The 27320-nt window shown below is 38.7% G+C and overlaps 1 protein-coding gene across 2 annotated transcripts in view; it reads right to left on the reverse strand.

The window, feature by feature from the left end:
• The window catches only part of DEK (DEK proto-oncogene), a 33105-nt gene extending 7447 nt beyond the window's left edge, over positions 1-25658 (reverse strand). Inside the window, exons 1-7 of one of the 2 annotated variants that reach the window (XM_021696926.2) lie at positions 25495-25658; positions 24960-25119; positions 21701-21802; positions 21325-21434; positions 20174-20268; positions 18629-18749; positions 14085-14273 (exon numbers count right to left, since the gene is read on the reverse strand). In XM_021696926.2, the coding sequence (XP_021552601.1) occupies positions 14085-14273; positions 18629-18749; positions 20174-20268; positions 21325-21434; positions 21701-21802; positions 24960-25110 (768 nt within the window). In that variant the 5' untranslated portion in view covers positions 25111-25119; positions 25495-25658. The remainder of the gene's footprint in view (positions 1-14084; positions 14274-18628; positions 18750-20173; positions 20269-21324; positions 21435-21700; positions 21803-24959; positions 25120-25494) is intronic. The other variant, XM_021696927.2, reaches the window with a different exon arrangement.
• Between the last annotated feature and the right edge of the window lie 1662 nt (positions 25659-27320).

Genomic DNA, 27320 nt, shown 5'->3' on the forward strand with positions numbered 1-27320 from the left:
ACAAATTTCACTTTAAACGAAACTAGTCACGAGAAGAATCAAACACTAAAAATAAGATGCCCAAATTTATTACACACTATAGACAAAAAACCTTATATGCACTGCCCTTACTTTAATCTTAAAAAATACCTCTAGAATATAGGTGCTATCAATGTTCTTCTATTGTCTCTCCCAGCTAGAATGGAAGTTCCATGAGGACCAGGTTTTTTTTTTTTTAACACTCTAACGTCACTGATGTATCCCTAACTCCTAAAATAGTGCACCAGGCACAGCAGTTGCTCAGTAACTATTTCTGAATATATGAGGAGACTAAGGCTTGAGAGGTATTTTGTTCACAGCCACATAACTAACAAAATACACAAGTGAGGTTCAAATAGATCTGACTCCAGAACCTGTTTTCTTAAACACTGACTCATAGCTGATTAAACAAAAGCAAAGTATATACACATGGATAGATTAAAATGACAAAATTATAATTTATACTTTGTCCCAACCAGGGTCTTTGAAATTAGGGAACATTAATTCATTTAATTAATTTTCCCAAAGTAGAAGCATCTTATATAAGCAAATAGCTCAAGATAACCTAAAATCTCATCTTTACACACCAAAAATATTGCAAATCACTTCTGACAGAATGTCTCTCCAAATGTTTTATATTTTAATTTCTGATTATCATAATTTTTTTTTTAAAAAAAAGATGGATATTGGTTTGAACTTACTTTTAAAATTAAAGTATATAGATCAATCTGTTCCAGGAGATAAGTGGGCTCAGATGTATCTCTTTCCTCTTGCCAAACTGCCATCACTATGTATTCACACCAGGCCACCACCAGCAGCCTGTCCCTACTGCTGTAATGTACTCTTGGCAGGCAGCTGGCTAAGCTGGCTAGTTTAACTGCCACTAAATAATGCATTTGAGACGTGGCAAGGGGCCGAAATGCTTTCTAAAAGTAAAGTAGATGAGCTCTACCTATGCGTTATTATTTAGAGGCCACTTTTACTTATTTCCTAATTCTTGGAGGTGTTCCAAATAGTGGGGGCTGCTGGAAAGGTTATCACTGGTTCATCAATTCTCTATGACTAACTTGACCTAAGTTTTATCAAGTATCCACCTAATTCAGAAGAACCACACTAAACTTTAAAAGGGAATCCTAAAATTTCCTAAGTTCTGTTGGTGTATTTAATACATAAAATAATCACTATTATGTATCACATTTTAGTCAAAGTTTCATAAAATCTGGATCTGTAGGTGATTAAAATACAAGAAAATAAGAAAGGTTTGGGGAGAGTGAGCAAGGGATAACAACATTATAAGCATTATTACTTGATCCCCATCCAAATTAGATAATTAGAATCACATACTTAAAATACTTCCAGAGCCTTTTAAGGCCACGGTATACAGCTGTCATTAAAATTTTAGAAGGCACACAATATGGCACCATTTTAAAACCTGCAAATCGGGAGTAGTGCTAGTTTGACAAAGTATAAAAATTCACAGTGACAAAGGATAATTAAGCCATCTCCACAAGATGTCACCACTGGATAAACCCAAAGAATTAAAACTATGCTTCTTTCTATATCTCACATCATCTAGCAGAGACAGTGTTCCCCAGTTTTTTAAGTGAACAACTAGCCTATTAAGAGAAACACTGTAAACATATGGTCACACGCACTATAGAAACCTAACAAGTAAGAGTGTGGGCTCTGGAGGCTAGCTGCCTGGTTTCAGATTCTGGCCCCAGTTCCCTCATTTACAAAATGAGGGAAATGTAATAGTACTTAATAAATGCATTAATACATGGAAAGTACTCTTTTTTTTTAAATTTTATTTTATTATGTTATGTTAATCACCATACATTACATCATTAGTATGGTGCCAGGCTCATAGGAAATGGTTAATGAATATTAGCTATTATTACTATTATGAGTGCTTCCTTTTGTAAAGGAATTCTTTCATTAAACACATGTAGTAACTTGGAAGTTTTAAAGTTTTCTTTAAAAGCAAGGCACATATAAAGAATAGATACACAGAACCAAAGCAGTAAGATAGACTCTGTTAACTAACCATGATGTATTGTGCTTATTTCATTATATTCTCGTAGATTTTACTGGACCCACAAACATCCCTGTTATAATAAACTGTGTTATTTATACCAGATTTCACTTATCTTTAGTAACCAGTTACAAGTTATTCTGTGACAAATTGAAGGTAGGAATTCAAAAAAGTGATAAATGTTGTTGGCATGGAGTAGCAGTGAAAACGGAGTAGTAAAATAATCAAATTCTACAGAACCACATATCTTCAGGTTTCATCTTGAGCAGAGAGGCAATCAGACTAACTCCCACTAGCCTTGCCGATGTAAAGAATCACCTCCGTTGCCCGAATGATAAGTTTTAGGTACGTATAGAAGAGGTCACTATGAAAAATGGGGCATCCCAAAGGACCTTGGTACTGGGACACAATGGACAATTTCTGGTAAGGTGAATAATCTGGTATTTTGGAGGTAAAGAGGCCCGGGGAGAGCGGAGGAGAGTGAAAGCGTGCCCACTTATACTCTACAGGAACTTTCAAATCCTCATTACCTTACTTCCCTCCTCTCCTCAGAAAAATCTCATGCATGAGTCCAAATCCAGCCACCCACTCTGAATCTTTCATTTTATCACCAACTGATTAATCTGTGGTCCCACAGTACTTGGCCTACAATTCATGTATCCCTACCTCATGTGAGGCAATGAATAAGAACACAGGTTTCAGAGCCAAATTTCCTGGTTCAAATCCTGACTCCACTACCAACCAATTTTGTATTCTCAAGCAAATCACTTACCTTCCCTGGGCCTGTTTCCTCATCTGTAAAATGGAGGTAATAATACCAGACTTTGCTGAATTTAACATTTTTTTTTTCACATTTTCTCATCTCAGCAGTATCTGACTGGGGTGCATTTTATAATTTACATTAAAATGATGCCTTGTAGGCATCGGAGATTCGATGAACTGTGGCCATATCTGTAGAATTGTTGTGAGGATCAAATGAGTAAATAAATATAAGGTAGCAGAGAAAACAAACATTTAATATACAGCTTTATTAAACTAGTTATTTACAGCCTGTTTTCCCACCCTATCAGAAGTTTCTTAAGAGTGTATTTGACAATCTCCATGCGAACAGACCCGGCGGCCTTATTTATTAGCTCTATCCATCCCCAGCAACCTTAAAAATGTTGGGCATAGAGCAGCCATTTAAATATTTGTCATGTTCACCTCTGTATCGTTTTTAGGGTATGGTTTACTCATACTCTGAACCCAGGACGTGGTTAAAATGTAATTAAAAGGAAAAGGAAAAAGGCATCTCTATAGTACACTATCTTATATGAGCTAAAAAAAAAAAAAAAAAGCAAAAAAAAAAAAAAATCCAAAGACGAAACAGTTTATTTCACTACAAAGGAGGAAACCGTATCTGAGTAGTTGAGAGCCGATACCTTACAGACAGTAAGAAGCAAGACCTCTGATTCTTAAGTTCAGTGTGCCTACCATAGATTAGTTGCTTATAGAAATGACTAACATACCTGTATGTCTTTTAAGCCAGAGTTGAAATGACAGAAATAAGCCAGTTATATGACCTCTTTATGTTCTTAAAATTAACTTTTTCCATTACATACAAATGTTACCAATGATAATAAAAAAAGTTGGCAGAAAATGCAAAATAGCAACAAAGGATCACCAAACTCTGTATTAGGGTTCTCTGGCCTTTCACCCTCCAAATTTTATAGAGGCCCCAGGATCATTTCTCTAGAAATTTTTTTTAAAGCTAAGATGGGCCGTAGTGTAATCCAATTTTGTATAGTTTTTACCAAATCTCTCACTCTGCTGACCTCTCCTGTTTATCCTTTAAAAGCTCAAATTGTGAGCTTGCCTGTCTGATCTTTGCTCCCCACATGTCCCTAGAAAGAGGTGAATACCCTTTATCCTCTGAGCCTCCACACTATCTTGTCCAAATCTCTTTTTAGCTTTTAAGTTATACTCTATTTTATTCCTCCCGATCTCTGACTTCTCCCTTTCTACCAACAACTGCTGACCGCAGAGACCCTGTCTTACTTGTTTCTTGATCTCCACCACACGGCTCAGAACCAGTACTTAGTGGTTGCTATGTAATTATTGGGAAGATGGAGATGGGAAAAGATTCTTGAAAACTAGATAACTATTCAAGATCTACTCCAACCCTGAGGTTCTGTGTCATCAGCACCACTCCGCTTGCTAGGAGAACATGTTTGCTACTAACAGCAGCCAAACTTTTTCATTTTTAAATATAACTGTCTTCTGGCACAACTTACCGATAAGGTTATGCATATAAGAGAAGGAAAAGAGACCGTTAGGTAAATCATCAAGGGTGAGGGCTGGGGACCTATGTATTTTTTTTAAAGCGCTGGAGCAGACTCACCCAGCTATAAGTCTTCTAAGATGATAGATAAATTTATAGTCTGCATCTCTCACCAAGCTTCCTCTATAAAGTGCCAGAGGGTAATTAATTTAGGCTTTGCTGCCTACATGCGCTTACTGTTGCAATCTTCATTTTTTATTTTAACAAACATTTCAAAAATGGAAAACCATCCTCAGTTTCTAGGCTGTACAAAAACAGGCAATAGGCCGGATCTGGTGTATAGGGCTATAGTTGCCAATTCCTGGTCTAGATTATAAATTATTGGAGCTATATAGGTTAAAGGCAGGAACTAGATAAATTAGTAAGATAATTTCTTAAGTTATATATTTATGGCAACAGCTTTTAGTTTTTTTTTAATAATCAGAAGTGGATATATACTTATTAACTTATCTAAAGCTATTGCTTAAATCAAATTTCAATCTAAATCAGTAGTTCTATAGAAACAACTCTGAAGACAGAAGCATGTGAACTAGCAGCTCTGGAAAGAGTAATATGGACATTAAAAAATATTAGTGTACACCTGAAACTAATGTGACATTGTGTGTCAACTGTACTTCAATACTAAAAAAATACACATATATATTTATTATATCCTTGGAGTGCAAATATGAGGATATATCATCCTCTCTCTTGGGAGTCAAGAATGACTTAGATATAAGATGTGAAAGTACATGGCACATAGGAGATTCTCAGTAAGTCTGCTCCTTGTATTTACCAAGAAATGCTTACTCCTCTCCCCAGGTAGACTGTTCCTAGAAGACAGAGGCCAGGTCTCTTTTTTCTTTCTCAGCAAAATTCAGGTAGAATAAGACCATCATTTTGAATAACAAGAATGATGCATCTATTATTTATACCAATGCCCAACCTCCTGAGTTCTCCAGAGTCTGGCTTCAGTGCACACTGCTCTAGCTTTCTCTCTCACTGCTTTACTTCTGGACACATTACCTAACCACAAACAAGTGTGTCTGTCAGAGGGACCCTGGACTTTCTCGCTCCCCATCTCTGTCCACATGTCCAACTTTCCTTTCTATTCCCCCAAGGTCAGTTTCAACTGGTACTTCTATCACATTGCTCTCCAAAGCTTTCCCTCAGCAATAGATAGAAATATTTTCTTTTGGAATCCTATATTAAGTATCTTTCAAATGGCATTTGGGTAGAAAATATTTTCTGGAACCTCAACACAGCACTTAGTGTACTCTCAATTTATTGAACTGAATAATATAAAAGTAGTAACATGAAAAACCCCTGCTTTAAAATCTCTCTTAAGGGGTGCCTGGGTGGCTAAGTTGTTAAGCGTCTGCCTTAGGCTCAGGTCATGATCTCAGGGTCCTAGGATCGAGCCCCGCATCGGGCTCCCTGCTCAGCGGGGAGTCTGCTTCTCCCTCTCCTACTCCCCCTGCTTGTGTTCCCTCTCTCGCGGTCTCTCTCTGTCCAAAAAAAAACAAAAACAAAAAACTTAAAATCTCTCTTAAAATATTTTGAAAATTTTAGTAATTATAGCAAACCCATTTATGTGGCATTACAAAGGAAAAATGTTGGAGGTACTCATGAGAGTTAACTATGTTTTGTTATTTAATCAAACAAGAGTCAAGACTTGAGTCTTTCATCAAAATATACGGGAAAAAATTAGGTGGTTCAGTTTAAAAAAAATCAAGAAAAGGCTAGTTTCCAAATTGTCATGGGATTTATTAAGATTCTGGCTTGTTATTTTTGAATCTGCTGTGAGTGGTTCAATCAGAACCATCCAGTATTGTAGTAAGTTTTAATGCGAAACAGACAAAAGGGAACAGACAAAAATTGACAGCTGCCATCAATTTCAGATAGTGCTATGTACTGTGATCTAATTTTGTAAAAGATTAGTAATAGAAATTTTTTAAAATTTGAAGAGGATTTTTGTATCTCTGATAACCGTGAAGGTATAGAATCAGAGGAATGACACAAGCACTTTTTGAAGGAAGGCAAAAAAAAAAAAAAAAAAAAAAAATCTTGGGAGAAAAGGCTTACCTATCTTTTATAGGCAGCAGGGCTCTTGAAGGAGGGTCTCCAAAAAAGACGCCTGTCACAGAGCCAGAATCCTGTCCTCACAGCAGAAAGGTTGTACTGGGTGAACAGATGAACAAAATAAAAATTAGCTTAAAATACACTATTCTTTTAACAACTTGGCTGAGAAAACTCAAGAGTGCCAAGAGTAAAGAATGTGCGAGGCTCATTATATTTCACAAAAGATTATGAAAGCGAATTTAAGTCTAAGATTTTATTATGATGATTATTCAACTTTGCCTTCCAGCAAAAGATTTTAATAATTTATATGGTTTTGGGGGCGCCTGGGTGGCTCAGCTGTTAAGCAACTGCCTTCGACTCAGGTCATGAACTCAGGATCCTGGGATCGAGACCCGCATTGGGCTCCCTGCTCCGCGGGAAGTCTGCTTCTCCTTCTCCCACTCCCCCCACTTGTGTTCCCTCTCTCGCTGTGTCTCTGTCAAATAAATAAATAAAATCTTTAAAAAAAAATAATTTATATGGTTTTGTAAATCCTCTGATCAAATTATGAGATGGAGGTGGGAGGGGGATTCTTATTTTTTAGAACATAATTAAGGACTAACAAAACTTTTACATTCACTCTCCCACTTCTACCGAGTAATTCCCTGAATGGTCCAAATATTTAAGTTTACCAAAAACTGTAACTGAAAGTTTCTCTGATCTGGCAAACACTGTAGGATGGCTCACTCAACATCTTTATTTGCCTTCCTCCACAGACGCAAGAAAGCTACCACCTGGACCTCACAGCCTCCCCTGCAGCTAGAGGTAGAGAGGTGATAAAGTTCTGGCCAAGGCAACTTACACGGAGATCTCTGGCAAGAGGCATCTCTTCGGGGGGGAAAAAAAAAGCGAAAACATTACTAGAAGAAAGCCCTTTGCTCTTCTCAATCTGGAGCAGGGATTTAATGCCTAAAGGTACAACCACCATCTTGTGATCATGAGGTTAAGTGCCACATATGCAGATGGTGGCTCAGGAAGAAAGGGGTTATTCAAGTTCCTGATACCTTTCTCAAGCTGATGTACTGGCCCCAAATTGCCTGTCTGTGGATTTCTTGTCATGAAAGAAAAAAAAACTTCCATTTTAGACATTACTAGTAAGGTTTTTACATATTTACAGTTGGAGACATTCCTGATACGTATGGGAACATTCAGATAAATTTTAAATACCAAATAATAATTCAGTTTGTTGTATACTTTTCTAGCTATAAGAATGTTATAAAAACACTAAGAAAAACAGAAGAAGTATAAATTTTAAAAAACTAAGTATGCCTTTAAGGGTCTAAGAGATTATCAGAACTGTGTTCTCCAGTGTGGGAAGCACTTCTTTCTGTACTCTCCAGTACTTCTCTATGCCTAAGGTCTAACACCAGTGGTAAATGACATACCTAAGCATGGTTTAATCTCACTGGTTCATTTTAGCAATCTTCTCCTGAAGATGCCAATCCAATATAGGAACCAGATGATTTTCAGAATAAGTTTATAGAAAATAACTAGACCTGTCATTTTCCTATTCCCCCATTTTTAAGAAATTTCGTCCTAAGTCTAAACTGCTCTCCTCCTACTGCCCTAAGCAAATGTCCAAGAGCCAAGATGGTAAGTTTAAAACAGTTCTTTTATAAAGTCACTCTTGGAAAGAGCAACTTCTTATTGGAGTTACTTCTAAAGAAAAGGAAGATTTAAAACCGCCGTCAACCACTCACAGCCTATCACAGAAACAGCTCCAGGTACAGAGAACCTCCAACAAAGTGTCTGAGCAATTATAGGCTAACAGGCTTAAATATGACACGTATTCTTACAAAAGACTAAAAAACCCTGACAATTATTTTAAACTATGTGGTTTTCAGTGACTTCAATACTACATTTAAGAGATAATAAATTTACTTATAAATATCCTAGTCTTCCACACAGCTAAGTATGAAAATGAGCAGGTGAATGAGTAACACTCAACCTCATGTAACTGGTCAATGGACAACTATAACTTGAACTGGATTTCTGCCTGAGAGTCCTGACTTTAGCAATATGGTATTATTTAGTCCAAAGCCCTCAATTTACAGAGGAAACCAAAGATAACATTAATCTACCCAACTTCATAGTTACTTACTCCAAGAATCTAAAATAAAACAAGAAAATATTAAGGGGGGACAAATCTTTTATTTATAAAGTCTGTCTGTCTCAGGAAATAAACAGAATAATATTAACTTAGTAATTTTCTATGAAAAGAATCTACAAAAAAATTCTATCTACAGGCAATCCACAACTTTTCCAATCAACCTTTAACTCTTCCTTATGGCCTCTTAGAAAAAGAGGTCCATGGGGCACCTGGGTGGCTCAGTTGGCTAGGCAGCTGCCTTCAGCTCAGGTCATGATCCCACGGTCCTGGGATCAAGCCCCACGTCGGGCTCCCTGCTCTGCGGGAAGCCTGCTTCTCCCTCTCCCACTCCCCCTGCTTGTGTTCCCTCTCTTGCGGTCTTTCTCTGTCAAATAAATAATAAAATCTTTAAAAAAAAAAGGGGGGGGGAACACAGTTACCATAGGAATTCTGTTCCTACTGCTAGTACTTACCTTTCGTAGGAACAGAATCAGAAATAAAGATTTTAAGAATAGTCCTAAATTTGAGATAGCCTTTAGAGCCATGAAAAATACTTATGAGGAAAAGAAAAAAGAAGTATTCCTCAGTCCAGATCTTACTGGACCGTATTTTACGAAGTTTGTCAGTACCAGCCCAGGTAGAAAAACCAGAGCAGAGAACAGAGTGTTATGATAGAGCGTTTATGTTATGTGATTTCATATAATGTCTGTAAAAGCCTATTTGTGTTTTTTTTCTTACGTGGATTTTCACCATTTGACCTGGGTTTCTAGCAAATGATCCTTTTTTATGGTCCTGCAGAAAGGCTTTGATTTATAAGTGGGACAGTTCCACTTGTGATCATTGTCCAGGAACCAATATGGTTATAAATCAGAGGTCATCTACATTCACAAGCTTCAAGTAATTCTACTTAGAAGAGGACAATAATCTGGAAAGCAAGTAAGAAAATGAGTATAAAATACCCTCACCTTTTAACCTGCATCTTAGTAATGACAGAGAGACTGGATTTAGGAATATTACATATGATAAAAGGTTATCTTAACACTAATAGGAATAGCAGCAGCTAATACTTACATAGTACTTGTGCAAAGCACGGCTCTAAGTGCTTTAAATAAAGTCACTGGAAACCCTTGGAGGCTGGTACTGTTATCAACCCCATATTACAGATGAGAAGCTGAGGTATGGAGTTTATAAGTAATCTGCCCAAAGTCATACTCGAAGGTACAGCTGGGATTTATACCCAGATAGTTGCCAAAGCCCATGCTCATAATCACATTGCCTCTATGGAAAAATTAGATGTTTATATTCTATGACAACTTTTTATGCTTTAAATCTGCCTCTAAAAAGGTTTTAGGAAGCATAGTGAATACATGTAGTAATAACCCAGAATCTGTTGAATGAGAATGATTATTACTGCAAAATTGCTATTATTATAGATTCACATATAAACAAACATGTTTCCCTCTTGATGTCCTTAAAATCTATTCCATAAAAACCTTAGGACTGAGATTACTCATCTTCCCTTGCTCCAAAAATATATTATAAAATACCTGCTAGACCTGTAATACCCTTTTGTAAATTATGAAGCATTTCATACTTAGCTTTATAGAGGTCTTTATAAAATCGGACATTAAAATAATCATGGATTTTAAGTACCTAAAAACAAATACACACATATATAAAATCAGAGTTTATTACATCTTTATTCCTTCTAATCCAGTAGTTACCAACTAGAGGTGATCCTCCCGCCCCCACCCCCAAGGACATTTGGCAATGTTTGAAGACATTTTTGGTATTCACAACTGGAGGTTTGGGGGGGTCGGGGAGGGTGCTACTGTCCTCTAGTGGGCAAACATTCTGTAATGCACGAACATTCTATAATCCACAAGAAAGAATCATCTTGGCCCAAAAAGTCAAGCCAATTAATCACGTCCCTAAATAAGACAAGGGAGATGACCCAGTTTACAGAGCAAGTTCTGACAACTGAAGGAGACATCAAAACAAAGTTAAAACAGAGTCTGCCAAACTTTTTAAGAATTAATACCTATTCTTCTGAAACTGTTCCAAAAAACAGAAATGGAAGGAAAACTTCCAAACTTGTTTTATGAGGCCACCATTACCTTGATCCCAAAACCAGACAAAGACCCCATCAAAAAGGAGTATTACAGACCAATATCCCTGATGAACATGGATGCAAAAATTCTCACCAAAATACTAGCCAATAGGATTCAACAGTACATTAAAAGGATTATTCACTACGACCAAGTGGGATTTATCACTGGGCTGCAAGGTTGGTTCAACATCCGCAAATCAATCAATGTGATACATTAATAAAAGAACGAACAAGAACCATATGATCCTCTCAATAGATGCAGAAAAAGCATCTGACAAAGTACAGCATCCTTTCTTGATCAAAACTCTTCAGAGTGTAGGGACGGAGGGTAGATACCTCAATATCATAAAAGCCATCTATGAAAAACCCACAGCAAATATCATTCTCAGTGGGGAAAAACTGAGAGCTTTCCCCCTAAGGTCAGGAATACGGCAGGGATGTCTACTATCACCACTGCTATTCAACATAGTATTAGAAGCCCTAGCCACAACAGTCAGACAACAAAAAGAAATAAAAGGCATCCAAATTGGCAAAGAAGAAGTCAAACTCTCACTCTTTGCAGATGACAGGATACTTTATGTGGAAAACCCCAAAGACTCCACCCCAAAACTGCTAGAACTCATACAGGAATTCAGTAAAGTGGCAGGATATAAAATCAATGCACAGAAGTCAGTGGCATTCCTATACACCAACAAGACAGAAGAAAGAGAAATTAAGGAGTCGATCCCATTTACAACTGCACCCAAAACCATAACATACCTAGGAATAAATCTAACCAAAGAGGCAAAGAATCCGTACTCAGAAAACTATAAAATACTCATGAAAGAAATTGAGGAAGACGCAAAGAAACGGAAAAACGTGCCATGCTCATGGATTGGAAGAACAAATACTGTGAAGATGTCAATGCTACCTAGAGCAATCTACACATTCAATGCAATCCCCATCAAAATACCATGCACTTTTTTCAAAGAAATGGAACAAATAATCCTAAAATCTGTATGGAACCAGAAAAGACCCGGCATAGCCAGAGGAATGTTGAAAAAGAAAAGCAAAGCTGGCGGCATCACAATTCCGGACTTCCAGCTCTATTACAAAGCTGTCATCATCAAGACAGTATGGTACTGGCACAAAAACAGACACATAGATCAATGGAACAGAATAGAGAGCCCAGAAATGGACCCTCAACTCTATGGTCAACTAATCTTCGACAGAGCAGGAAAGAATGTCCAATGGAAAAAAGTCCCTTCAACAAATGGTGTCGGGAAAATTGCACAGCCACATGCAGAAGAATGAAACTGGACCATTTCCTTACACCACACACAAAAATAGACTCAAAATGGTTGAAAGACCTCAATGTGAGACAGGAGTCCATCAAAATCCAAAAGGAGAACACAGGCAGCAACCTCATCGACCTCAGCCGCAGCAACTTCTTCCTAGAAACATTGCCAAAGGCAAGGGAAGCAAGGGCAAAAAGGGACTTCATCAAGATAAAAATCTTTTGCACAGCAAAGGACAGTCAACAAAACCAAAAGACAACCACCAGAATGGGAGGAGATATTTGCAAATGACGTATCAGATAAAGGGCTAGTATCCAAAATCTACAAAGCACTTATCAAACTCAACACCCAAAGAACAAAGAATCCAACCAAGAAATGGGTAGAAGACATGAACAGACATTTTTCCAAAGAAGACATCCAAATGGCCAGTAGACACATGAAAAAGTGCTCAACATCGCTCGGCATCAGGGAAATCCAAATCAAAACCTCAACGAGATACCACCTCACACCAGTCAGAACGGCTAAAATGAACAAGTCAGGAAATGACAGATATTGGCGGGGATGTGGAGAAAGGGGAACCCTCCTACACTGTTGGTGGGAATGCGAGCTGGTGCAGCCACTCTGGAAAACAGTATGGAGGTTCCTCAAAAAGTTGAAAATAGAGCTACCATACGATCCAGCAATTGCACGACTGGGAATTTACCCCAAAGATACAAATGTAGGGATCTGAAGGGGTACATGCACCCCGATGTTTATAGCAGCAATATCCACAATAGCCAAACTGTGGAAAGAGCCAAGATGTCCATCGACAGACAGATGGATAAAGAAGATGTGGTGTATATATATACAATGGAATATTATGCAGCCAACAAAAGTAATGAAATCTTGCCATTTGCAACGACATGGATGGAAGTGGAGGGTATTATGCTGAGCGAAATAAGTCAATCAGAGAAAGATATGTATCATATGACCTCACTGATATGAGGAATTCTTAATCTCAGGAAACAAACTGAGGGTTGCTGGAATGGAGGGGTGGGAGGGATGGGGTGGCTGGGTGATAGACATTGGGGAGGGTATGTGCTATGGTGAACGCTGTGAATTGTGTAAGACTGTTGAATCACAGACCTGTACCTCTGAAACAAATAATACATTGTATGTTTAAATAAAAAAAAGATAGTAGGAAGGGATCGGGGGGAAATCAGAAGGGGAGACGAACCATGACAGACTATGGACTCTGAGAAACAAACTCAGTGTTCTAGAGGGGAGGGGGGTGGGGGGATGGCTAAACCTGGTGATGGGTATTAAAGAGGGTACGTATTGAATGGAGCACTGGGTGTTATACGCAAACAATGAATCATGGAACACTACATCAAAAACTAATGATGTTATGTATGGCGATTAACATAATGATAAAAAAAAAGAGGGGTGCTGGGGAAAAGAAAAAAAACAGAGTCTACCAAAACACTATGAGCTATAATAAGAAGTCATCTCCTTTACTGAGGACATGTATCAAGGAGAGGGTAAAGCTAACTTTTTAAATGGTTCAGCAGCTCTTCTCTTCCTGAAGTTTCACTTGGGAAACTAAATATTCTCAAAATTTTACAGATACGCCCACGTAAAAGAAAATGGCAGGCATTCCTAAGTGATACAAAACTTGCCCACCCATCAAATAAACTTGAAACACCGTTTTGCTCATTAAATAATCCCCAATGGGTTGAGAATAACTGGGGTCCTTAAACTCCTTGCTTTTTTGCATAAAACAGAAAACGGCTCAAACCAATGATAAAATATTAACATAAAAAATTCTCAAGCAATCTGTTTCTTTGGGTTCCTGTTCAGTATATGCACTGCCCCCCCTTCCCATTTACCTACTCTAATCTTCAAGGTCCAGCTCAAATCCAGCCAACCTCACTCTTCCAACTCCAAGCTCTCACATGGCCAGAAAACCAAAAGCTCCATAAGGGAAAGAAAAGATCTATTCTTAACTATTTTTGTATCTTTGGAATTAAAAACCACCATTTTGGTACTAACAGTTTCTAGAAACTGGGCTATACTTATCACATGACAAGAATATTTAACTCTCCCCATGGAAAAAAATGAGAAAAAAAACCCCCCACAAACACCTAACATTTTACCTCCTCTTCACTTTCTTTATCTTCATCATCCGAAGACTCTTCCTTGTTTTTCTTTTCGTCTTCATCACTGCTAGATTCATCTGACAGAATTTCAGGACATTTGGTTCGCTTAGCTTTCCTTGCCATTCCAGAACTGTTCCGTTCCTTTTTGTTGCCTTTGCTAGAACTTTTTTTAGATTTTGGCAATGGCTGTGTACAATAAAATAAAGACAACACCAATGGGCTATTGTATTTCCAAGTCAATCATTTTTGGTAACTTATCAACTCATTCTTGTTCCTGTCTCAAGAAGTATTTCCAAACTTAGCAGTTTTACAGAGAACAATTCCCCTTTAAAGTGTCAAGTTGATCTTTTTGTCCACACTATCAATACCCTTTCATTTGTGTTCTAACACCTAGGCAAGACTCTTCACAAATGCTGAAATAAATACTGTGTTCTGACATGGGATTAGAAGCCCAAGTACACACTGCATTAAGCTCAGTTATTTACACTTTATCAAGGCAATATTTTGAGTCAGACTTGTAATTTATTTCATTCCTATTAGCATTAAAACCGTCAATGCCAGAGGAGCTTCTTGCTTTAGGGGAACCTCCAATCAAAAGACCGGAGCCATCTGTAAAGGAAACAAAACCTCACTTTACACATCCTGAATTTATGATCTATATAGTTTATATTCATATTACCTCTGGGCTCTACTTTCAGTAATGCCAGGATTATATTCTCATTGATGATTCTAAATATGCAATTAGTGCTGGGTATGTTAATTATGAAGCTGATTAAGAACCACAAAATATATGTATTGCTTTTTGCTCTGATATTTAATTAAACCACGCACATTTAAAAAGCAGAGATCATGCAAGGAAACAATTTGATTATCCAACAAACTTAATTCTTAAATGCTTTCTTAGGGGAGTATTTGCTAACTTTTGAAATTGAAAACCATAAAATAACCTTGCATAAAAGATCTGAAAAGATATACCCCGAGGAACTGAAATTTCCAAAATTACAGGTATCTTTTGTTTTTATTTTTGCCTATATTATTTTCTACAATAAGCAGAACTAGTAAGGAAAATTCCATAACATAACCTTATGATACACAATTGTATAAATGTTAGGATAACTTTAGGCAAAATCTTTCACAAAGCTAGGAGAACCACAGATTCTTTCTCTCCTAGAAACTGCCAGTCTTAAAGGTCACCATCACCTGCACAAAAATTAAGAAAAGGTGGCTGTTTTGTGTATGTAGTGTTCTCAGGCTATGTACAATCCACAAGATAGCCTCTAGCTGCCCCCAAAAATCTATCCTTCCTACAGGCAGACTGGGCAGCAGCCAATGTAGGTCACTTCAGGAATTTTAAGTTAGTGGATGAATGATATTTCTCAGAGGGGTTCTCTGTAAGTTTCCATAAAAAACTTTCTTGAAAATATACAGATATCCTTGCTATGAGACTTGTTACTATTACCAACTAGTACCAGGAACTAAATCCATTTGGATAAATTCTTTGATCTCATTGGAGAAAAGGTGACTCTCACTGTCCAAACTCTCCCTATTCATTATATGAAATCCAGGACTCAAATATATTAGAAAAATGTGGTATCCCTTACTATCTCAGTTCAGGAACCAGATACAGGTAGTAAGAATATAATCTGTATATGGAATCAGTAGTAAGATGATGGGTGCAGGATAATCTTATACAGGAAGTGGAAGAACATTAAATTATTCAAGTAATCAATCAAGAAAATTCAACTTCCAAAAATAAAGGAGCTTAAAAAAAAAAAGTAACAATACATAAATGTTTTAGAGCTTTCCTATATTGGTTCTAAAAATAGTTGAATCTATTAACCAGAATCCAGAGTCAACAGCATCATCCCTTTTAGAACAAAATCTGAAAAACAGATAATCAAGGCAGAAGCACAAAATGAGGATAGTAAAACAATGTTAATTCAATAATTTTATTATTATGGAGAAAGAAATCAGTACTAATGAGTCTATAGTGTTTTCCTTAAATGACAGAAAAGTATGGTAGTGTAGAAAATAACTTGAGATTGGTATCATTAGGTTAAAGAGTAGTTCTCACAGAATCAGATACGGAAAGTGGATGTTAAGAGTTGGATTCCGTAAGGCTAAGAGTGGTTCTCAGAATATGGTTCATGCACCTGGGGCTTCCTGAGGCCTTTTCAGAAGCCCACAAGGTCAAAACTATTTTCTATAATATAATAATAATAATATAATATCAAGACATTATTAATTTTCTCTTTTCACTGTTGGTATCTGTAGTGACTCTGCAAAAGCAAGGTGGCTGTAAAATTGCTGGCACCTCAGTACTACCGACGGCGGAGGCAGCCAACTGTGCTAGCAGTCACTATATTCCTCACAGCCCCAAACTAGAAAGAAAGAAAAAAAAGGTGTTTCCTTTAAGAATGCCTTTGACGAAGCAGTAAATATTGTATTAGCTCTCAACCTGTGAGTACATGTCTTTACGCAGTCTGTAACAAAACGGGAGGTACACATAGAATACGTTTGCTACTTACTGAACTTCACTGGTTTTCTCAAGAAAAAGCACTTGCACAACTGAGCTGTGAGCTAAGCTAGCTACCTCTCCCATGAAACACCGTTTGTAAAAGAACTGTAAAAGTCTGCCTATTCAGATTCAGGTATGTAAAAGACATGTGTTCAAAATGAACATGAGCCTGTCACTGCAAGGAAAGCAACTGATGGTATTTATTGCCAATGACAAATTTCAAAACTTCACAGGGATAATTCACATCCATCACCATGAACTAACAGCCTCCCAATACCTAATGATTCTTCTCATGAGATGGTGATTATATTAATGAGTGACTTTTTGACAGTGTTTAATGGAAATGTGCCCATATTTGGAAGATCTGCATAATTCAGAAAACCAATAATTTCCAAATGGTGAATACAATTACAAAATCATAGATAAAAGGTCTAAGAGTTCATTGACTTGGTTTCAGACACCACATTACAACTAACCTTTAGATAAACTACCGCTGTGGAGTTTTGGTATTGTATCAAAGAACACCTGTAATTATCTCAAAGCTTTTAAAATATTCCTTTTTCTGATTACTTACCTGTGAGAAGCTGATTTTCTTTACATACTTTAAAATAACATGTGCAATAGACTGAAATGCAGAAGCAAATGAGAATACAGCGGTCTTCTCTTAAGCCAGACATGAACAGACTTGCAAAAATATAAAACAATACCATTCTTCTAATTTTTTTGGAAGTATAGTTATTTTTCATACAAAATATTACTTGTGTTAACATGTAGTAGGCTTACTGTTATTTAAAAATTTTTCAGTTTTTATTTATAATACAGTAAATATCAAAATAACCCACATAAAAGCTTCTGGAGTCCTCATGAATTTTTAAGAGAGTAATCAGGTCCTAAATCACTGAGGAAAAGAATATAAACACATCCCTCATAACTTAAGCAACTTAGTAATGTGTTCTGGAGAAATGGTTTTCAATTTGTCACATGAAATTGTAAGTAGAGGTCTGGCCATAGTAAAAGTTTAGAAAAATAGATAATCTCATCTTTAAGCCAATTCAAAATACCAAAAACAAACAAAAGATTCACCATGGCCCTTGGGTTTTTAGTTGCATGACAACTTACAAAAATATCCTTTATCAGTCTTTGCCGAGCTAATGGTAAACTGGACCAACAGCAGATAAAACCAAAGTCCCAGAGCTATTTTCTGATTTCTAATCTTTACGCCCTCTCCGCTCACCAGTGGTATTCCCCTGAACTCCTAGGTCCTCTAGATCTCTTCATAATTTCTTTGCTATCAAAATAAGGAAGAATACGAAAATATATACTGACAAACTTCAAACTAAAAAGCAAGGTCATGTAAGTAACACTTCAAGAGACATTTTAAATCAGTGATGTCATTTGTTAAACAATCCGGGCAAACCTAATCTAAATTTAGGGAAGAATGGGGGAAAGTATAAGGCCATTTTACTTCCCTGTCCAACTCCTGGGCTCTGCTGATTCTGGAAACCCAATCCAAGAAACCTGTAAGAGTCAGTTTTTGGGTTTGTTTGTTTTTTTTAATGTTCTATTTTCATAACCTTCTTCCAGTGTCTAGAAAATATCCAGTTCTAATATACCCCATCTTATCTTTCCTGACCTAGTTGAAGGTTGCATACCCCCTCCCTGCCCAACCCAATACCTCACCCTCAACTCAACCTGTTTCTGTTCTTCCAGTGCCTTCTAGATATAGAACCCTGGAATTTAGTTTGTATTTCTGTCCATTTAACATCAATTTAGTGAATAATTATTTTTCTCAATCTTATACCTTTTTTAATCTGATAAGAGGATAGATCTGTCTGGCTTCTATGTTATTTCTATCATGAAATTGTTGCAGATATGTCAACAGAGTAGTATATTCTTTGAATGTAGAAGGCAATACTGAATACTGACAAGCAATGCTGCTAACAAATTAAATTGTTCCATAAAAAAAGAAAGGAGAGGCTATAAATAATTGATTTGTATTGAAATAATAAAAATCGGTCCTCACTTTGCCAGAAGGCTTTGGATGCATTAAGAAATTCAAGATCCTCTTCACCAGTTCACTATTTACACCTGATCTCTCCAAATCAAGAACCTCACAGATGCTCTTTAACATGGCATTTCTAAATCTAAAACAGAAAATGAAAGAAACCAAGTTTATTAAGTAGCAAAGTTTATAAATATTCTCCACAACATAAAGACAATTGCTAAACAAACTGGCTCAGGTACAAACATTAAAAAAACATCCAATGTTCCTCCGAATCTAAAAAGTACTTTCCTAATAATCTTGACTAATGTACAAAATACAACCATATACCAAAACTGATATGATTAATAAATTGAAAACACCATTTACCAATTAAGTTTTATTTTTAAGAAGATTTTATTTATTTATTTGACAGAGAGAGAGAGCCAGAGAGCACAAGTGGAGTGAATAGCAGAGGGAGAGGGAGAAGCAGGCTCCCCACTGAGTAGGAAGCCTGACGTGGGGCTCAATCATGGGATCATGGGATCATGACCTGAGCCGAAGGCCAACGCTTAACCATCTGGGCCACCCAGGAGCCTGTAAGTTTTAAAGATAGTAAAAAGAATAAACTAAGTTGGGGCGTTTGGGTGGCTCAGTCGGTTAAGCATCTGACTCTTGAGCTCAGCTCAGGTCTCAATCTCAGGGTCATGAATTCAAGGCCCACATTGGGCTCCATGCTGGGCATGGAGCCTACATTAAAAAAAAAAAAAAAGTCAGGGGCGCCTGGGTGGCTGTCATTAAGCGTCTACCTTCGGCTCAGGTCATGATCCCGGGGTCCTGGGATCGAGCCCCACATAGGGCTCCCTGCTCTGCGGGAAGCCTGCTTCTCCCTCTCCCACTCCCCCTGCTTGTGTTCCCTCTCTCGCTGTGTCTCTCTCTGTTAAATAAATAAATAAAATCTTTAAAAAAAAAGTCAATTCACTAGGAAATAATGTAAAAGGTTTTCAGTACTACAAAATTCATGGATTTGACAATTCTTCGGATTGGTGATTAAATATTACATTTCCCCTCAGCACTCCACTATGATAACATTTTGATGAAGGAATAGGTAATCATCTTTATTATTTATAACTCTTAAACTATATGGGATTTAACAAACAAAAGCTCTTAATACAATATCTTGCTTGCATTATGGTGAAGAACACTGTTCCTATCAAACTGGTTATCTTCAAAATAGTTTAAATGGTACCTAAAAGTTGGGGAAACAGAGTGGCTGGCAGGGAGCAAGAGTGGGGGAGTTTTTTCACTATATTCCCCTTAGACCTATCTTTTGGACAATGTGAACAACTTGTGTATACGGTTCTTCTAAGAAATAGAAACGTCTTTAGTGACTTTTCAACACTCTTAAATAGTCACTATTGGAAAGTAATGAACATCCCAAGTTGATAGTTATGAAAAAGTCAGATCTTGGCATTTAAAGCAAAGAATTAGCAGTTTCCTAAAAATGTCTGAATGGTCATATTTAAATGTTTAAAAATAAACTTATAACACATTGATCAAAACACAATACTTATGAAAATAACTTACTTTTTCAACATTTCTTCCTTCTTTTTATATTGGACACTTCCTTTTTCAAATGGAAAGCCACTGAACTGACCCACATTCTTCTTTAATGAGGACACCTGAAAATGTTTCCCTTATTATTAATGCTATTACCCAGTAATGTACATAAGAAAAAAATTCAAAGCCAACATCTTTATTTTTGTATCTGTCTCCCACTTATAATAGTGGTTTATTCAAAATTTCTTATTCACAACTGAAAGTGTATTTGTTACTAAAATATTAATGTTATAAAAGGCTTATAAGTTTAACTCTTTAAAAATAACAATTTCACTTTGAATGAATTTCCATCTGGGAATTTTTAGTGGCAATTATAAAACTACAACTAAACGTTACCTGACAATACTAGGGGATGTGGAAAGTTACTTCTTGGAAACTTGGAAAAGGAAAACTCCCTTTTCCTAAGTAATACAAGTTACTGGTAATATTTATTTCCCAAATCAGAGAGTCATGGATTTTACTCTTTAAAAATAACAGAGGACCTCCAAAAGTTAATACCATTTAGCAATAATAAGACTTGTGTAAATTAGATTATAGTCAGGATGACATGAAATTATACCATGCTGCAGACATTTGATTCTAACAACGTCAAACTTCACTTTGCCCATGCATAACCCAAAGCAAAATTTCCTCTCAATTATACGAAACACTGAAGTTGTATGTACAGTGTAATTTGGTAAATGAAATACTGATTTGTTCTGACAAATTCCCTGACAAAGAATTACCACCTAATTTATCAGATATTTGCTCAAAATGTGGTACAATTATACTGTATCATTTATTCTGAATAGCTAGAAACATCCAAAAAATAAATTATTTCTAATACATTTAAAGATCACTAAAAATCACAATTTGGACTTCACATTTTGAAATTTCAGTTTGGCATAAAAACAACCATAGTACAAGGCCTGGATATTATAATCCTATCTGCTAATATCTATGTATTCTATGATAAATCATTTAATAAGTATGTGTCTCAGTTTGTTCACTAGTATGGTACAGAAATTGGAACTAGTTGATTGCTGAAGTCCTTTCCAGAACTAAAATAATGCTTCTATTGTGAAGTATTTTAATACATAAACATGTTACTAGGTTAAAGATAGAAAAATGGTCTTAACTGTGCCTGGTCTGTTGTAAAGCAGTTTATGTAGATTTCGAAGTTCATCTGTTTTCTTTTTACTCAGGAAGAAATGTATCCTTTCAATTTCACAAAGTTTCTGCCCCTTTCCTAGAAAAAAAGAAAAAAAAACAAAAAACAAAAAACACTGTAATAATTAAATACCCATTACATGTTAATACATTTACAAAGTTATTTTAATCACGATTATTTTACAGCATAATTTACATACAGCTTTTGCTGAATAGGGCAAGCTAAATAAAATTATACTCATAATACATAACTACTTCGTAAACAGTAAAACTGAGCACTGCTGACCATCATTTTGTATATTTAGGCATTTTTACCATAAAATGGAAAGAACAGAATAAACTTACCTTGTGCAATGGTAAATGGCTCTCTCTGTAAGGAAGAGACTTGCATGGTCAATCTCTCTACTTTTTTCTTTTCCCTCTTGCCTTCCACGATGAGACTCTTTTCTAGAAATTAATTTAATACTTCTTAAATAGCTAAAAGCTTAAAAAACATATTTACTGGATAAACGTAGAAAAAACTGCAGAAACCTCTAATACCTTACACTTCTTCTGAGCATGACTTTGAGAAGCAAATGATGAAAGATGAAAATACTAATAGCATCACTGAATTTTTAGAGTAGCATTTTACTTACCTGGCAAACTCACAAGGGATCCAGTTTAAAAAAAAAATCATAAAGCAAACAAACTCTCATTGAACTACAATTACTGCTAATGAAAGTCCAGTTACTTTGTGAAAAATCACTAAGGCCCTCACTAAGCCTACTCTTTGATTAGACCTAATTCTGTTGATTGTGATTTAGTTTATGGTACATCATCAAACAGGAAGTTTAGACTGAGATTATAACAACTTCAAAAACATACAAAGAAAAGCAATAATTCAGTAAGCAGATCAAAGAAAAACAAGCTGCTATAAATAGGGTAAAATTCTACAAGTTTACATTTACTGCAATGGACTGGGAGGACGTTACTTTGTAGTTTAGTAAATGCTTATAACAATGGTCATAAATCATTCTAAAAAAGTTAAATTGTTTTAGAGTACAGACTGCTTTTATAAAAAAAAAAAAAGGCTAGAAGATATAGAACGTATATTTAAAAATGTAAAAACACTGAGCTTAAAAATCCAAACGATTGGGGCGCCTGGGTGGCTCAGTCGTTAAGCGTCTGCCTTCAGCTCAGGTCATGATCCCAGCGTCCTGGGATCGAGCCCCACATCGGGCTCCCTGCTCAGCGGGAAGCCTGCTTCTCCCTCTCCCACTCCCCCTGCTTGTGTTCCCTCTCTCGCTGTCGCTCTCTCTCTGTTGAAAAATAAATAAAATCTTTAAAAAAAAAAAAAAATCCAAACGATTTACCTACTGAGATAAATTCAGATAAAAAAAGAGGACACTATATCACTGAAGGTCCTTTCCTTCATTCAACTGAATGCCTGTTTTGTGCAAAGCTTCACTAGCTACTAAGGGGGGGGGGGATGAACAGATGGTTAAGACACTGAATAACTCTTGAAAGAGATCACGTCTACTGGTGGTGATGAGACACAATCATACTCCAAGCAGAAGATGATAAAATACTAAAGGAAATCTACAAATAAAAGTTCTCTGCGTTGAAGAAAGTAATTATTTTTGGATTAAGGAAAAACGATCAAAACACTGGAGCTGGCTCTGAAGGATAGGTAAGATTTGGAGACATAAGGATTTGCACAGAAAGAATTAGGAAGGATAAAGGGATTCCAGCAGGTATAGTCTGGCAATGGTGTCCAGGGTGAAGACAATGCACTCTAAAGCAAACCCTGTTATTGTGCTACTTCCTTTCCCTGAGTGATTTAAACGATTTGCTCACCTCCGATTACCATCTATAAGCTAATGACTTTCCTGATCTCTCCCTAGTCAAGAGTTTCAAATCCGCTATCAGGGCCAACAACTGGACAGCTCCACTTCATGTCCTACAGGCACCTAAAGCAGTGCATCAAAACAGAAGTCACAATCATCTCCAAATCTGCTCACCTTTGTGAGTTCTATTTTTCAGAAAACAATAATATTGTCAACTCAATTGCCGAAAACAGAAACCTAAAAGTCATCTTTTACTAGCTCCTCCCCCACCCAAGTCAAGTCAATTCCACTTTCATTTGGCATGGACTACACTGCCTTATTTCTGTGATGCCTCAGCAGAATTAAATTTTCAGGGCTAACTAGGATAAAAACCTTTACAATCTTAGTTGTTCCACAAACACCTCAAATGAGGGAATAGAACAATAAGCAATTAGAACTACAGAATTGCTTAGGGGTAACTTTGAAAAAAAAAAAATCACAATTTGAACTATCATCAGTCCCCCAAGCATTACTATATCTGCCATTTGTAGTATTTTTACACGATTTCTATATAATTTTTCCTGACACACAGGAATCCATCACCTAAGTGGTATCAAAACCCTGTCTTCAAAAAGAGACTAAAAAATAAAAAATTGGAAGAAAAAACGCTGAGAAAATTTTGGACTAATAGTTGAGATACTGCAGCCAAATTTCAGTTACTGCATTATGAATAATTTAAAAGTAATTTATATATTTTTCTAAGCATTTTTGAACTTAAGTCTGGAAGGGCTCCTTTCTCACAACACCTACCACTTTAAACAAACGAAAGGCATACCATGTAATCTGAATCCAGATTGTATTTACAAAATGCTGACCATGGGCACGTTTAGACTTTAAAGAAACTGACAGTTAAACCTGGGTCTGGAAAGAAAACTTAAACTTCTTCCCCAGTATGGCTGAGCTGGATGGAGCTTTATGTTCAACAAACCTAGACTGGGCTAACATCATCAGAGAATGCTAAGAACTGTGATACGGATTTTTAAGTGTCTGCAAACGTTTTAGGAAGCGGGCACTGCCCCATGGGTGCTGGATAAAGCAATGCTGTACCACTCCTGATTTCTGTAAGGTTCTTCTGTTTCGTGCCTCTAGGTAAATAATGGTTAATACTGCTCTTCTGCAACTCCAAAACTGAGACAGCTTTCGGAACTCTTTCATAGTTCACTGCTTTCATATTTAACTACTTTCTCAAGTAGCAACAGCTTTCACTGGTGTTTCCCCGTGAAAGTCAGCTCCCCCAAGCCTCTGAAAAGGGCCTCTGCTGAAGTTCAGCAAAGATATTAAAGTTGTCCAAATATTTCCAGGACTAGCATAACAACTTCATTACTGGTTTCATGAAGGACCTCGCAATAACGTCAAAAGGCAAAACACCTGTACTTAAATTATCAACAGACGAAAATTAAAAACGGCTACCCTAGCAACTTCAAAAGCTAACGCTTTTAAAAACAGATCTGAAACTTAGAAACATCCTGTCAAATGAGAAAACGTTACGAACACACACTGCTGGCCAGAAGTCAACCGCACTCCAAAATACGTAGTAACAACGCTAACAAATATGTTCTACCAACCCCGGAATTCACCAAGTTCGATCTCTGCTATTGCTCAGCACCAAAAAGGGATAAATCCCGCAAACATTCTCGCTAGAGATCCCTCCGATTTAGCGTCTCCAGGCGCAAAAAAAAGGGGGGGCAAGAGAACGGTTTTCTGTGAAATCCATCACCAGGGACGCGACTTTCTCCCACCTTTTTCTTCCTCCTCCTCCTCTTCCTCCTCCTCGTCATCCTCGTCCTCCTCTTCACTTTCCTCTCTCGGGCCAGGCATTTCGGGTTCTTTCTCGGACGCGGGCTGGGCGGGGGTTCCCTCTCCCTCTGCAGCTGGGCCGGAGGAGGACATGCTGTGGACCTGCGGACGGGCAGGAAGCCACACGTCTCGATCCCCTCGCTCCCCGCGGGAGGGACGGGGCGGCCGCCGCGAGCCGCCCGACGCTTTCCGGCCCCAGGACGCCGGGGGCCGCGGGAAACCCGACCTCAAAGTTGCCTCCTCCCGCGGCCGGGACAGCCGCGCTCACTCCCCGGGGGCGACTTCCCTGCGGCTCCGCGCATTCCCGAGGCGGGAAACAGCGGGCGCCGCGCCGCCCCTCCCTCCGCCCGGCCCGCCGCCGCCGCCGGCCGCCCCGCGTCCCCTCCCCCCGCCCCAGGCCGCCGTCCAAATGGCCGCGGCGGTGCGGGCGGGCCCGCGGCGCCCTCTCGTCCTCCCCAGCCCCGACGCAGCACTCACCGCGGGTGCCGGCCGCCGCGGGCCTGGCGCGCGAAGGCACGAAAAGGCTCCCGGAGGCGGCGGCGAGCGCCGGAGGAGGAGGCGCGCGGGCCGCTCTCTGGCGTGACGCTCGCGCCGCGCTCTCCGCTCCTCCAAATCAACAAGATTTTCAAAATGGCGGTTCGGGAAGGAAAGCGGGAATGCGGCGGCCAATCAGGGCCGCGAGCTGGGAGTTGGCGCGCGCGGGTGGGGGAGGCGGGGCGGCCGGGCGCCTCTGCGGGGAGCCCGGGCCGGGGCGGGGCCGCGAGGGGTCGCCCGGGCCGGGGGCGGAGGGGCGGCGCGCTCCGGGGCCGCCGGGGTTGCGAGGCCTGGCTCGGGGGATCTCTGCGAGGGAAGCGTGCGCGCCGCGTCCCGAGCGGGCGGCCGGCCCCCGGCCTGGCTGGACTGATCGCGAGAACGCTAGGGGGCCTGCCTGGGTATTGTCTCCTCGGTTCCTTCCCGGAAAAGGGGGGCAGCCTGCGCCCGGGAGGGGGCGGGCGGCTGGTGGCAGAGAAGTTTCCATCCCAGGAAGTCGCTACCTAGTATGTCACAGAGGCTGAGGGGAATTACTAAATGAGTGGTCTCATACAGCTTCCAGAGATCGTGCTGGCGGTGAGTCCTGAAACTGCCGTATTTCTGAGGACCCCATGGATTGTAAGTTGCACCGTAAGGAAAAAGACCCTACGACGTTGAAAGTTCACGTCACCAAAGACAAATCTATTCCCAGACCTGTAAATGCAGGGGTGTGAGAGAGAGAGCAATAATATAGGAAATACGGTATTGCCCAGTCTAGACTTGTAAATGGGGGGGGGGGTGTGCGTGTGTGTGTGTGTGTGTGTGTGTGTGTGTGTGTGATAATAGAGGAAGCACGGTATTGCCTAGTCCAGACCCGTAAATGTAGATTTGTGTGTGTGAGATAATGGAGGAAGTATGGTATTGCCCAGTCCAGACCCGTAAATATGGGGGAGATGATAGAGTAAATACGGTAATGCCCAGTCCAGACATGTAAGTGTAGGGGTGTGTGTGAGAGATAATAGAGGAAACACTGTATTGCCCATTCCAGACCCGTAAATGTAAGGGTGTGTATGTGTGTTGGTGTGAGAGAGAGAGAATAGAGGAATCACGGTATGGCCCAGGTCTGACCCGTAAATGTGGGGGAGATTGTACAGTAAATACGGTATTGCCCAGTCCAGACCCTTCTCCCGGAGTTCTAGGCCAGCTCTGCGGATACCTTTTAAACTCAACATTTCAATACCTGAACGCAGTATTTTCGCCCCTCAATAGCTCCCCCTTTCTTGTGTGATTCCCTTCGTTTCTTCTCTCTACACCTCAACCACTAGGTGCCCACAGGATCCTTTTAGTCAGTGGACTTAATGGAAATATGATGAGTTAAATTTGCCTGAATGGATCTGGACTGCATGGCAAAAATCCGACATTTTCTTGGAATCCTCTCTTTTTCCTTTTGTGCCCCTACCGAAAACATAAGCCAATTCTGCCATTTCTACCTTCAAATTTTATACCATCTTTCCCACTCTTCTGATGCGGTTCAAATCCTGTCCACCCTTTTGCTCGGATTTCGAAGCAGCCTCTCATTGGTCGGGTGGCTTCCACATTGCCACCCCCAACCCCCTGCTAGTGCCGCAGCAGCCGAGGTGATTTTGGTTTTGTTTTTGTTTAATTATCAGATTGGGTGCTCTCTTGCTTAAAACTCTCCAGTGGTTTCTCTTCAGACTTGGAATAAAATTCAAAATACGGTTCATAAAGTCCTATGCAATCCAACTGTTAACAGTATCACCTCTCTGACACCT

Source organism: Neomonachus schauinslandi, chromosome 8 (genome assembly GCF_002201575.2).
Source record: "Neomonachus schauinslandi chromosome 8, ASM220157v2, whole genome shotgun sequence".
Taxonomy (NCBI): Eukaryota; Metazoa; Chordata; class Mammalia; order Carnivora; family Phocidae; genus Neomonachus; species Neomonachus schauinslandi.